This window comes from Siphateles boraxobius, unplaced genomic scaffold (assembly GCF_051911475.1).
Source record: "Siphateles boraxobius isolate OS27281-9 unplaced genomic scaffold, OSU_SipBor_1 8, whole genome shotgun sequence".
Taxonomy (NCBI): domain Eukaryota; kingdom Metazoa; phylum Chordata; class Actinopteri; order Cypriniformes; family Leuciscidae; genus Siphateles; species Siphateles boraxobius.
Window position 1 is genome coordinate 10,810,079 of NW_027509208.1, and position 13,986 is coordinate 10,824,064.

The following is a 13,986-nucleotide window of genomic DNA, read 5'->3' on the forward strand; positions in this document are numbered from 1 at the left end:
TTACGGAGAAGAGAAAAACACCCGTAGTGTTTGGGTGCACGTGCATTCTTACATTCTTCATTGACTGAGCTTTCAATGTTTACGGAAAGGATTAAGCTGATTTGTTTGTTCTTGTCACATGAACTGCGGTGCGTTTGCAGCATTATGAAAAGTTGAGGTGTTTTCATCTCGCTGCGCCTAAAAAAATGAGTGCGTCACTTCAATTATGAGCGCACTTGCCGCGCGCCTACATGAAATAATGAACTTGAGAGCGCAAAAGACACAGTAAAAGAAACGCAGTAAGAAGAAACACTAGCGTTTCACGCTTGCGCGCATGCTGCTGCTTTGGTGTGCAGTGTTCTGATTTGCTTATTTCCTTTTTACTTGTTTTCGTGGAGGCAATCCAGAATTACTGTTGGTGAAATTATAATCAGACAAATATTTTATATAATGGCAAAATATTTGCCTCTGCCGCTTTCCTCTTCAGAGAACCTGTTGCTATCCACCGATCCATGTTGTGGTTCTAACGGCACTGAACTTGAACGTCACGGCCGAGCACCACTAGCCTATTTTAGTAATCACACAATAACCTGACAATTTAATTTAAATTTTATATCAATATAGGCCCATATTCTTGTTACTTTTTATTATTTTTATGGGGATTCCTGGTAAAATGAAGGTAAAAAATATTATTTTATATTTTATTTTGCCTTTCCACGGACCACCTGCAGTACCCTCACGGACCACTAGTGGACCACAGTTTGGGAACCACTGTGCTAGATCATACAACCAGGCAAGCCCTGACTCCCTTAGTTTATTAACACAAAATATCTTTCTATCCAGGTGTCCTGGAGAGGCTTGTGAGCTGTGTGGATCAGCAGCAGGGTCATATGGCTTCCTGTGGCCTGCTGGACTCTCTGTCTGAAGATAATGAGGAGGAAGTGGGAGACTGTGCCGCACCAGACAGGGAGGTGTTACTGCAACTTGCACGTAGGGCTCAACTGTGGCCAGCACTGGAAGAGCTGGCGGTACTTAACCAGATGAAAGTCACAACAGACCTGCTGTATCTGTCAGTCACACCAGGGTATGTTGATGTTTCTCTATCAAATTATTAAAGGTAGGGTTGGCAATTTCAGAGAGGCTTAGCAATAGCAAGCTAGCTTTGAAAGCATAAGATCCCTCCCTCCCTTCAGAGCGCTCCCAAAGCCACACCTCCTTCAAAACACATGAACAGCAGAGTCACGAGACAAGAGACTGCAATAACTTAAATTACCTCATGTCTCAAAGCACATAACATTACAATAATAATGATGAACATAAACAACTTAAAGAGCTCTTACTTATACCACCTGACTGCTGTAGATTCATTTCGGCATTGAAAGTGTTGACATAGAAATGCATAAATCGGAGTGAGGACGTTAGCTGCTCCGAGGAGAACGTCACAGGTTTTCATCTCGTAATTACGGTTACGACATGGCATGAACGCAGCATAAGCTCGTTGTTTTGGTTCAGGAGGAACTGTAAAAGGTGGCTGCTGTTTGTTTTTGGCGCTCGGTGACTAACGTCTGTCTACAACTATGCATTGCCTCATGAAACACACTGTGATGATGTCTGCATGATCAGGGTGCGTGGAGGTATGGAAATGCATATGTTGACAGGAAGGTAGGACATTTTTTTTGGTCCTGAGATTTCCACAGAAGATGTGTACTTTTTTTAAATTATATTTATACCATTTCTATTATTGATGGCTATCAGGATGTAAAGAGAGTTTCAGCCAGTATAACAAAAAGCTTTTATAAAATAAATTGCCTACCCTACCTTTAACTATTATTAAACAATTAGGTCCGATTTCACAGACAGGGCTGTTATGTACGTTGTATTTTATTTTAGCTTTATTTCAATGAAAGAAAATTGTTTAAAAGTTTTATTTAACAACAAAACTTGATTTTGCAAAGTAGGATCTTGTAGCATTAGGCGTTCTTTGTTCTGTGTTTTACTCATATTGTGTTGTATATTTTGCTTTACAGAGGCAATAAGAAGGCAGAAGATGGTCTGCGCAGGTCCTTCTCTAATCATCTGCGTTTCTGTATGCAGTCGACACCCATGAACATCCGACAGCTGCAGCCTCTCTGGTTCCTGCTAGGCACTGAGAGGGTCTGTCAAAACTCCTTCATAATAATGATTCCGGTGTTATTATCAATGGCCATGTTTTATCTTTGAGTCACATTTGACAAGCTTCAATTGATTATTAAATATATCATACAAACAATACAATTGACTTTGGTTAAAAAAATTAGGTTTAAACTGTTTTGAGTTTAACTTATAAATGATCTATGAAGTATTCCTTTCTCCATTTACTGAGAATCATATGCTTCACTAGAAACTAAAATATTAATTTCAGTTGATCTCAGTTTTCATCCTTGTTTTTATTCCCTCACCAGCCTGTGGAGGAGCTGCCGCTGGTGTGGTGTGAGCTGCTGTCTGAGACACTGGCAGCGTTATGGAGCAGCAGTGTGACCTCTGACCCTGACCGTTGGCTGAAGTGGAATCCACTGAACTTTGAGGAGCACATCAACTCCAGATCACTGTTGGGACCATCTGATACGGTGTGTGTGTTTGAGGAGAAAGAGCTAAAAACACTGTGCTTTTTTAATTTGAATTTAACATGTTATTTAACATGAATAAATAACCTTGACATGATGTTTGTCGATGTGAAGGGTCCTGGAATCTTGAGTCGTGCGGTGTGGTCCCGCTGCATGCTGGGAGTTCTGAGCAACACTGATGCTGGCGGCCGATGGGATCCATCAGGGTCACACTTCCTGTCATCATCACGGGTGACCCTGGGCGAGTGGAGAGAGAGAACTGGGCAGCTGCAAGATCTGAATGCTGTGATCTGGGATAATATGGCTATGGCTGAGCTTGCTGACTTCAGGTAGTGACCACATATCATACCTAAACACGGATACATATGTTGAGTTTTGAAAAAAAAATTACAGTATGGGATTGCAATATAATAATATGCATTTAAGTATATTATATAAAATACATGTTTTTTATTTTAATTATTGGTGTCTAATCGATTAATCGCATATAACATGAAAGTATGTTTATGTGTATATACACTGATGCACACACACAGATATCTATATAATATATACTATTATGTAAACATACTTTTGTTAGATGCGATTCATCTATTTGACAGCACTAATTTTTATATAAACATTTCAATATACATTTTTATTGTCATTTCTATTGTGCAATAATTCATTTTTCTCTCATTCCTTCTCTCATTCTCTGTAGATTAACTGACTGTCGGTTGCAAGGACTTGTGTTGCGTAGACAGCTGCAGTCGCTCTGTGAGCTGTTGTCTCCAGGTTTACAGGAGAGCTATGCAGAATCCTGTGACAGTCTAACAGAAGGCCCGGACCCCATTGGTGCTGCCCAGGAGATTCAGATTGCCCTCAGAGAAGGCCTGCCTGAAAACATGCTCCCAGAGGGCTTTCTGGAAACCTTAGTCACATGCTTGACGCAGTTCGCACACAACCGGGCACAAGATTCAGTCCAGCTTGCCCGCTCTGGAGTTTTCTGGGTGAACATGGGTCTGCTGCAAATCCAAGTTTGGGCTCCACAAACAATTTTTGACCCTGCGGTAAAAAGGGGGTATAAACTCCGCTATGCACAAGAGGAGGTGAGACAATCTTGCAATTGGCTAATTTTGTGACATTCTAGAGATCTATTGCAACCTTTCATCTACAAATGCAAATAATCTGATGACTTTTTGTGTCTCTCAGCTTGCTTTGTTACAGGAAGAGTGGAGAGGGCGGAGTCTTTCCTCACAGCTGCTCACAGGGGCGGAGCTTGAGGAGAGTAGCACAACTGACAGCTTTCAGCATCCTCGCATCAGGTAACCAAACATTCAGCTTCCATTACTTCTGGTACAGTCTACTATGCAATTTTTAATGAATGCACAAGATATTGTACCATATCAGTTATCGTCTGATATTTAATAGTTTATGCTAAATTCCCCTGTTTTCACAACCTACTACATAGATTTGTATGGATACACAAGATCTTGGCACCATGTCAGTTATGAGAATTTTCTGACAATATCAGTTATCAGCCGATATGAGAGATTTTGGTTACACTTTATTTTAAGGTGTCTTTGTTGCAGTGTAATTATACATTTAAGTACTGAGTAATATACATTTAAGTACTGAGTAATATTAAGAAACTATGTACGTACTTACTATAGGGTTAGGATTAGGGTTTGGTTTAGTTTAGGGTTAGTTGCTTGTAATTATGCATTATGGAAAAAATTAGCTGAAAATCTCAGTAACAGTCTACTATGCAGATTTGTATGGATCCAGGAGATATCAGCACCATATCAGTTATCGGCCGATATTAGAGATTTTCAGCCATTGTCAATGAAATGGGAATTTTAATTGTGCATGCTCATCTCTCCTATTTTTACATTTAGATTACCGCTGCTGTCATGTTATACTTCAAGTCAATCTTTAAAAACATAAAAAATTTAATAACATTGTTAACCTCAATCTCTATCAAATCTCAAAATGAAAATTCATTCTCACTGTACATTATAATGTTGTGATGCCTAATTTCACTTGGTGCATTTAAAATAATTTTTGTCTTTAGTGTTATTTTTATTTTATTAGCTAAAATATTATAGATTCTGTATCTATTTCCCGGTTATCAGACACAAGAAAAAAAAGATTTGCTTATCTGTGTTGTCAAGAATTTACCTACAGACTTCCAATTTAATGTTTAAAACTCTTTTGTTGTTTGTGTGTGTGTGTTTTAGATACTTGTGGATCCGTATGCAGCAGATCAAGGAGCAGATTTGTGAACTGAGTCGTAAACAAGCCTGCCGCCCCCCTGACCCCCAATACGGTCGCTTATATCAGGAACTCCAGCACTACCTGTGCAGCATCGGCCAACCAGCTGCAGTGGGTGACCTGCTCTCCCACCTCCTGAAGGCCTTACAAGCCCCGGGACCAAAGTCCAGGCTGGGGATTCAGGGTTTGTTGAAGGAGGAGGCCGTCTGGCAGGCTTCACAGCACCGTTTTTGCCAGCGGCTGGTTGAGGAGTACCCGCTCTATCCTGATGTGGTGGTGCCCCTGAGGGCAGCAATTCTGCAGGTGCAGCATGGCATGCGACTCTTGGCATCTCAGGTGTCCTCCTCAATAACTGCCCAACCGGGTCTGATGCGTCTCGTGTCCACTATGCTAGCTTTTCCAAGTCCAGCGGCATCCTCTGATCTGGCTTGTGCAGACTACCTGTGTTCAAGGGAATGCATGCGTATGCTAAAGGGCCTGGGAAAGCATTTGCCAGCGACAGAGGTCAGCCGCGTGATCCCAGATCATGCATTGTTGCTGTTGAATGCGCTGCTCTACGTACAGAGTCACGCGCTGAGTGCCGGACATCTCAGTGCAGAGACGCAAAAACTCTTCAGACATGTTTGCCAGGTGAGATATGAAGTACAGAATCCCAAATAATAAAACCTGTGTCAAGAACATGAAAAGAGAAAGTCTAAAAGATTTTGAATTTAATTTCAACTAAACTAAATTTAAAGATGTCAAACTTTTTTTTATAATTAATAAATACATAATGTGTATATATCAATGTTATTTTATTTTATATACTATACTATATACTATTAATATACTATAATATATATATACTATTAATATTTTGAATTGGCTTTTATTTTTATACTTTTACTTTTCATTTTAAGTTTTTCTTTTAAATTATATATATATATATATATATATATATATATATATATATATCAGTTTTAATAATTACTTCAACTATTCACTTAGTTGGCCAGGTTCTCTTTTTCATTTAAGTTTTTAAATTGTTTTTAATGATTATAATAATTGTTTTTCAAGTTAAGTTTTTCATCTAATATTATATAAAGTACAGTAGTCAAAATTTTAAGTGGATCAAAACCTTTCATCAAAGTTATACATGAATTTTGAACAATACCCATTTTTGTCTTAGGATAACTTTGATTAACTTTTGTTGATCCACTTCAAATGTTGACAACTGTATTTTATTTCAGCTTTAATTCAATTTACAAAAAACAATTTAAAAATATTAGTTAATATAGTGTGTTTGTGTGTGTGTATATATATATATATATATATGGAAAATAGTATACTGGTTATAATAATATAGTAATTACTTGTTACAGTGTAATTATACATTTAAGTACCGTGTAATATTAATTAACTACATGTATTTAATATAGGGTTAGGGTTTGGATTAGGTTTGGTTTAGGGTTAGTTGCATGTAATTATGCATAATTTAAAGTAATTACTATAGTAACTACATTTAAGAAGGACACTGTAAAATAAAGTGTTACCGTTATTGATTTTATAGCCAAGAATATTATCTCTTACGGAAAATATTTACTCCCAAGTCAACTGCATTTTTTTCTACTCACTATTACTATAAGATGTTTAAACCTGCAGAGAAACATTTTCAGTTGAATTGATTTATTTAGTGCACTTCATGATACATATTCACAAAGCGGCTTTTGTGAGACAGCTATTTTGTGATGTTGACATAGACTACTGTTTTTTTTTGTTCAGGCTATAGTGAATGAATGGGACGAGCAGGAGAAGAGAGCTAGAGAAAAAGAGCAGATGGAAGCCAGTCTGTATCGCAGCCGCACTCGTCTGCACGGGACAGGCCTTACAGAGGACCAGCAGGAGGAGAGAGAGTTCAGACGCTCTTTTCCTTCCTACCACAAGGTAAAGATGGACTAAACCAGTCATCTTTTTTTATGTGTCTTTAAATCTGTTCACACGTGTTTGCATGTTTGCTGCCCTTTCCATTGTTGCAAATCAGTAAGAGTTTGTTCTTTGGCCAATAATGTATTTTCTCCACTTTTTCCACAGGATTTTTCTGATATCATTTCAGAACCTAGTCTCGATCAGCCAATAATCATAGAGGACGACGATGATGTAGATAAGGAGGAGTCTAGTGAGACAAGCAGCTTTCTGTTGGTCAGCAGCATGAGCACAGTGGTTCAGGTCCATCAGAGACTCTGCTTGTCTAACGCTCATACACTTTGGTACCAGCCCAACTCGCCAACCAATCACACCAAACACCACATCAGTGCCCTGGTTTCATCCTATCAAATCACAGCTCCACTGATAGCCCGCTTCTACCATCTAATGGGTATGAAGGCATAATTTTATGCAGATCAGAACTCCACAGGCCCTACGTATCTCTTCATCTAACCTTTCCCTTTTTCTCCCATTCTCTCTCAGACTGTGAAGTAGATCCTAAGTTGATGGGCTCTCAGCTCCTCCTCAGCACTCTGCTCCAAAACACGGTTAGCGGTTCAGGGGGTCCAGCTAGACTGATTCTGCAGAATGATGGGCCGTATGACTTCTACATAGAGCCTAACATGAGTCAGGCCCGGATCTGTCTGCCAGCACTAGAACAGCTGAGTAAGGCCGTGAAACAGCGTCTCAACGACTGGCCCGAACACCCTGCTCTTGTTCAGGTGGGAGTAGCCGTTGCTATTACTGTCATTGCTAAGTTCTAAATGAGAGGTTTTGAAATTAGGGTGCAGAGAACCACAAGGGACTTAAGAAAAGTTTAAGAGAAAAAAAATATTCACAATCATTCAAAGTTTGTGGTCGGTTAGATTTTTTTAAATGTTGTTGAAAGAAGTCTCTTATGCTCACCAAGACTATATTTATTTAATGAAAAATAGAGTAACTACTGTTATGTTGTGAAATATTATACAAATTATTTTAAAATGTATTTTATTCCTGTGATGGCAAAGCTGAATTTCCAGCAGAAATTACTTCATGTAGTCTTCAGTGTCACATGATCCTTCAGAAATCATTCTAATAGGCTGATTTGCTGCTCTAGAAACATTTCTTATTATCATCAGTGTTGAAAACAGTTGTGTTGCTTAATATTTTTGTGGAAACAGTGATGCATTTTTTTCACGATTCTTTGATGAATAGAAAGTACAGCATTTGTTTCTAATTGACATCTTTTGTAACATTATAAATGTCTTTGTCACTTTTGATCAATTTAATGCATCCTTGCAATAAAAGTATTAGAATGTTTAAAAAATCTTTTGAACAAAACAAATTTACTTTGGCTTCAGTATAGTAACAATATAAAAGACAGTTATTTCATTGTGCAAAAAATCCCTGGCTTAGTTAACATTTGAGATGTAACGTAATTGAAAGTCAGTTAGCTTGATACAGCTTTTGACTATTTCTCAAATGTCGTCTCTTAACACTTCCCTATTGTATTATCTGTCACAGATCACCATGGTGATAGAGAGGATATTAGCATTTAGTCTTTCCAGCCCTCTGGCAAAGTTTCTAAATGGTCTGGAGATCCTGCTCAGCAAAGCACAGGTAGAGAAATCCGTTCATGCACGTACATCCTTAAATTACTACTAGTCAGTAGTTTACTGGCCATCTGTGCACAGCTTAGGCCATGAGTTCAGTTTGAGAGCAGTTCTTCTCTCATTTTTCCTCACAGGACTGGGAAAACAATGCTAGCCGGGCAGTGTCTCTAAGGAATGAGCTGGAAGCTGTCACACAACTTATTATTCAGTGGAGAAAACTTGAGCTCAAGTAAGTAGTCTAGTGACGCTACTTGTTAAGGGTGGTGGTTAAAGCCTGTATGGTTGTATGGTTGGATTAGACTGCGACATGATGGTCTAACTGGTTTCAACTACTGTATCTCCGCAGCTGCTGGTCGAGCAGCCTTGATAACGCACTGAAGCGCCACGCTGAGAATTCAACCAAGCACTGGTTGTCCATCTACCAACTCATAGAGAAATACCTACAGGAGCAGAGCACAGACACCAGACATGGTAACCGACTTGCACTTTAATATGTGTACCAGTAAAACAATTTCTCCTCCAACTACAGCAAATGAGTAATTCCAATATATCACATTTAATGGGTTTGCATCGTAACACACTTTTTTTGTCCAGTTGATGATGGTGTGGAGGATATTTCCCTCTCGTCAGTCTCATCCACACTGCAGGCCTTCATAGAAGGCTCCACCTTAGGAGAGTTTTCTGTCCGCTTGTCCATGTTGCTTGGTTTTCACTGCCACGTCCTGCTGGCTCCTAAACAAGGAGGACATGGTAAGTGAATAGAGAATACTCTCTTGTTTATTTTTGTCAACAGAGATCACTAACACACATGGACTAATTTCTACAAATGTACAATTTCGATTTTAAGAGATCTTTAAAATCTTTAAAGGGGCATTCGCAAACTATTTCAACTTAATAAAACCGTTTAGAAATCATCTGGATAGTTTAATAACCTGTTCTGGTGAGAATGGTGACTTTCCCCACTCCCCCCAGCATTCCTAGACGGAAAACCAACCTTGCAACATGGGGACTAACGTCCCGGTAAGTTGGAAATAGGAAGTCTCGTGAGAAGCGAGAACGAGCGAGAAACACAAACTGCTTAACAGCAATTCGACATAAACACACACGCTGCCCTCAATGTGTATGATGTATTACCCACCTCGGTAGACATACTCCACACGATAAAGTTGGCCTGCTCCGATAATAATAAATAAATAAATGCACATGAGCAGCGGTAGAAAGGGGGAGAAGGGTGCCGCAAGTGAGTTTTTTTTATGATGTTGTTGTGAAATATACGCCTCACAGCTGTAGGGGGAGCTCGTTGAGAAAACATGCGACAACAAAAGTGAAAATCAGCAAAGAAATAGCCAGAGCTACCGAATGCCCCTTAAAGGGTTAGTTCACCCAAAAATGAAAATTAAGTCATTAATTACTCACCCCCATGCTGTACCAACCCCGTAAGACCTTCGTTCATCTTCGGAACACAAATGAAGATATTTTTGATTAAATCTGAGAGGTGGATCACTGCTACATGGGCTGCCTAAGGGAATGAAACTTGACGGCCCAGAAAGTCATTAAAGAACATGTTTAAATATTAAAGGCACATGGAATATTTAAGCATGATCTTTAATGACTTTCTGGGCCGTCAAGTTTCATTCCCTTAGGCAGCCTATGTAGCAGTGATCCACCTCTCAGATTTAATCAAAAATATCTTCATTTGTGTTCCGAAGATGAACGAAGGTTTTACAGGGTTGGTACAGCATGGGGGTGAGTAATTAATGACTTAATTTTCATTTTTGGGTGACCTAACCCTCTAAGATCTAGTGATTTCATGACCTTTGAATTGCAGCATCCATGTCCAACATGGACACAGCAATACAATGTTGATACAGTACAGTTTTTTTTTTTTATTTGTTCTTTGCTACTTTGTGTATTAGTGTTGTTTGACAAAGTGTTGACTACGCCGGCCACATTAAATGCATGACCTTGTCCTTTTATCCTCACAGACTCACTCGGGAGTTTGCTGTGGAATCTCTATAAATACTACACACAGTTCTCAGAGAGCATCCAGACCAAGATCACCCAGCTGAGGTCTCCTATAGAGAAAGAGCTCAAAGTAGGTGAAACCCAAGCAGCCAATACTGATGTCATGTATATATATATTGTTTTTATTTTTCTTCCTGTCTCTTATTGATTTGATGTAATCTTTATCTTGATAGGACTTTGTCAAAATCTCCAAGTGGAATGATGTCAGTTTTTGGTCCATCAAGCAGTCAGTGGAGAAGACACACAGGTGAGAGTGATTGACTAAAAGATTTTTCAGCAAGGATGAATTGCATTTATCAAAAGTGAGAGTAAAAACATTTATAATGTTACTGAAGATTTCTATTTAAAATAAAATAGAACATCATTTTATTTTGAACATCAAAGAATCCCGGGGGAAAATTAAGAATTTTTATTTATTTTTATTATTTTTATTAAGAATGTATTCTGAAGGACCATGTGACAATGCTGAAAAGGCAGTTTTGCCATCACAGGAATATATTTAAAATATATTAATAAAAAATCTTACCATCCCCCAAATTTTTAGTGGTAGTGGGTTTTCAGCTTAATCACATCATCAACATGAATGTTTGTTACATTCCAGCACTCAATGGAGAAGATGTAACATGTACAATTTAACATAGTGCTAAAGCAATGGGCCTCAAACTGGCTGTAATGATTTAAAATTAAAGTTATGACATTATGTCTGTGATCAGGACCCTGTTTAAGTTTGTGAAGAAGTTTGAGGCAGCACTGAAGGAGCCATGTGCACCTTGTCTGCTGGAGCATGGCAGTGGCGGCAGCATGGATGATGTGGATTCACAGCCTGAGGAGACTCCTCTGCACAGGGTTCACCGAGCACTGAGAAGTGCCCTGCCTGGAAAGGGCAGAGATCTACAGGTAACATTATCTCAAGCTGAAACAGCAACTTAGTTCAAACCAAACTGTCATTTTAAAATGTAACTTTCATCTTAAATTCAACTCTTTTGCCTATGAGACAATTGCTTTGTATATAATATAACATCTATAATATTTCCTGATATTGACATTTTTTTAACTCTCTTGTCCATATCAAGACTGATGGTCCAGAAGAACTCTCACCTGATAAAGAGCCCTCGTCTCTCCAAGCCCGTCTGCCTGTCCTTACGAGGAAGATGAAGAAGCTGTGTGTGCAACTGGTAAAGAAGACCTCTCTGCCTGAGCTCTCAGAAGACCTGGATCAGTTCACAGGTATCACTTTTTGCCCTCACCCAAAGGCTCATAACTTAAGAGATTATTTTGTCTAATCTTCTTCTTATTAAACTAGATTATTTTATGCCATTTTATATGGCTAGTCATCCTACCTAGAGCTTACTCGACATGTTCAAGTTATCAAAAGCATACTTAATGAATGAATTGTGAAAATCTCATATGAACCTGAAAATGTAACTTTCTCTCCAATTTTTTATTGTCTAGCCGAGATAATTGCAAATGTGCAAGCACTGCAGAGCCTTTCGGTGGACCGTAGCATGGAGCAGGAGAAGCAGAAGGCGGAGGTGAAACACTTCCTCCTGCAGAAACAGAGAGCACTAGCAGATCTCTACAAGATGCTTGCACAGATCGGTCAGTCTGAGTCATTTCTTGTTGTATTAGAGAATTTGTTGTTGGTTGTGAAAAAAACCCGTAAAGATCGTTGTTTAATTATAATTTAATTAATTATAAAGGTTTGAGCTTCGTTTTGTGACAATTTTGAACAAGGAATGAATAACAAAAATCTGTTCAGTCATTTGTGTGCCAATTCTCATAAGAATTCGATACAATTTGGAGTAGTAGTGAAAAACGGAATACTGTACTTCAAAATGGCCACTACTATAATGGATGGCATCTTAATGTAAGATGGTGAATGTGATCAGCATGGTGAGACGAATCAGGTGTGCTAAGTTCCAGTTTTCTTGAACAAAGGGTTCAAAAGTTATAACCATTTGAAAAGTGTTTTGGTTTTTTCGAACTGGTGGTGGTGCTATACAGTTGGTCCTAGATACTCCTAAATTAGAGTTTGTGAGTTTAGAGTTTTACTATTTTGTACCACCTCTATAACTGTGCAAATTTCATATTTCTATGATGTATGGTTTATAGGGCTGCCATAGACCCCCATATGTAGATGAAGCCAGCTGATTAATTGTTTTATTTCTCTCCAGGTCTGTCCTACCGTAAGGGTCTGAACTGGGGTCGTACTGCAGACCCAGATGAGACACTGTGTCTGCAGCCAGTGGAGATGAAGATAGCCCTGTCTACAGTCAAGACACAGGACAACACCGAGCACACGTACGTAACCATCATCTATAATAGTGTCTTCTATAGAGCTCAGGGTCAGAGCCTGATTTTGATAGTAATTAATGTCCACAGGTTATTTGCCGAGATGACGAATGCATGGGAAGGCTGTGAGAAGTATTTCTATCGATCCTGGGCCAGGCGCAACACCATGATGACAGCATTACAATGTGCCGTTAAGGTGAGGGCCTTAAATCAGCTCCGATATAATCTGATAAATTTAGCCTCTGCTTTAGATTTGATGTTGATGATAGTTGTGTTTTGTTGGTTTCATGTAGTCTTCATGTAGTGCTGCGGTAAGGGATTGGTTTTTATGTCTTTCTTTGTTCTTCTAGGAGCTTGGTCTGGGAAATGTAGAGCGATGTCGAGGTTTCACCTCTCACCTGTTTAAACTTTTGTTGAGGCAAAGGCAAAGACTTGCTGGTCTCACAGAGCACTGGGTCCATCTGAGGTACTGTCCTTTCAAGATACATTAGAGGAAGAAAGATGAAGAAATTAATAATTTTATTTAGCAATATTGCATTAAATTGATTAAAAGTGACTGTAAATATATTTACAATGTTCCAAAATAAAATAAAAAAATCTGTGAAAATGTATCATGGTTTCCAAAAAAATATTAGGCAGCATTTTCAACATTGATTATTTTTTTTATGCAAACGTTGTGCATAAGAGACTTACAAATCATACTGAATTTTTGAATTGCAGTGTATAACTTTGACGTGCCTGTCCTCTTGTATGCCATGACACTGCATGTTTTCTGATTGCTCTCTGTTTAAAACAACAGGAAGTTGATCGACAGTGTCCAGAGTATCCAGTCTCACACGGCTGTCTCTGGAGATGATGTCAGCGGTCTCCCTCCTCAGGAGCCTCTCCAGTGCTGGATCAACCGGGCTCAGTCTTCAGCGCTGCACTGCTCGGTTGTGCTCCGGCAGCTCTCTTGGATCTTCCAGTGCTGTCCTGAAGGTTCTTCTGCAGTGCCCGCTGAGGCCAGGGAGGGGGAAGTTGTGCAGGGTCAAGCCACACTGAGCCACCCGTCTCCCCTGGCCCCTCACATCCAGCCACAGGCGTGTTTGCTGCGGAGAGGGGAGCAGGCTTGGAAAGAGGTGGAGCAGAAGGTGGAGAACCTAATGAAGGAAGTGAAAGACCTAAAAGAGAAGTTGGATGGATTGGCCCAGGAATCCACAGAAAGAGTTATCCATAGCTGGTGAGCTATGATCTTGCATAAATAAAAATTAGTTTTTTGTGTTTGCATTTCAGTTTGCTCT

At 39.2% G+C, this 13,986-nt stretch overlaps 1 protein-coding gene across 2 annotated transcripts in view; it reads left to right on the top strand.

Moving 5' to 3' along the window:
* mdn1 (midasin AAA ATPase 1) overlaps positions 1–13,986 on the top strand; it is a 66,029-nt gene that overhangs the window by 41,228 nt on the left and 10,815 nt on the right. For both annotated transcript variants that reach the window (XM_077220026.1, XM_077220027.1), the window contains exons 57-79: positions 823–1,063; positions 2,007–2,133; positions 2,421–2,585; positions 2,697–2,911; positions 3,283–3,670; positions 3,774–3,886; positions 4,802–5,465; positions 6,597–6,758; positions 6,906–7,188; positions 7,281–7,519; positions 8,301–8,396; positions 8,524–8,618; positions 8,736–8,860; positions 8,984–9,139; positions 10,375–10,484; positions 10,588–10,661; positions 11,128–11,311; positions 11,488–11,641; positions 11,867–12,013; positions 12,589–12,715; positions 12,797–12,902; positions 13,057–13,172; positions 13,506–13,925. In XM_077220026.1, coding sequence (XP_077076141.1) covers positions 823–1,063; positions 2,007–2,133; positions 2,421–2,585; positions 2,697–2,911; positions 3,283–3,670; positions 3,774–3,886; positions 4,802–5,465; positions 6,597–6,758; positions 6,906–7,188; positions 7,281–7,519; positions 8,301–8,396; positions 8,524–8,618; positions 8,736–8,860; positions 8,984–9,139; positions 10,375–10,484; positions 10,588–10,661; positions 11,128–11,311; positions 11,488–11,641; positions 11,867–12,013; positions 12,589–12,715; positions 12,797–12,902; positions 13,057–13,172; positions 13,506–13,925 — 4,507 coding nt within the window. The remainder of the gene's footprint in view (positions 1–822; positions 1,064–2,006; positions 2,134–2,420; positions 2,586–2,696; positions 2,912–3,282; positions 3,671–3,773; positions 3,887–4,801; positions 5,466–6,596; positions 6,759–6,905; positions 7,189–7,280; positions 7,520–8,300; positions 8,397–8,523; positions 8,619–8,735; positions 8,861–8,983; positions 9,140–10,374; positions 10,485–10,587; positions 10,662–11,127; positions 11,312–11,487; positions 11,642–11,866; positions 12,014–12,588; positions 12,716–12,796; positions 12,903–13,056; positions 13,173–13,505; positions 13,926–13,986) is intronic.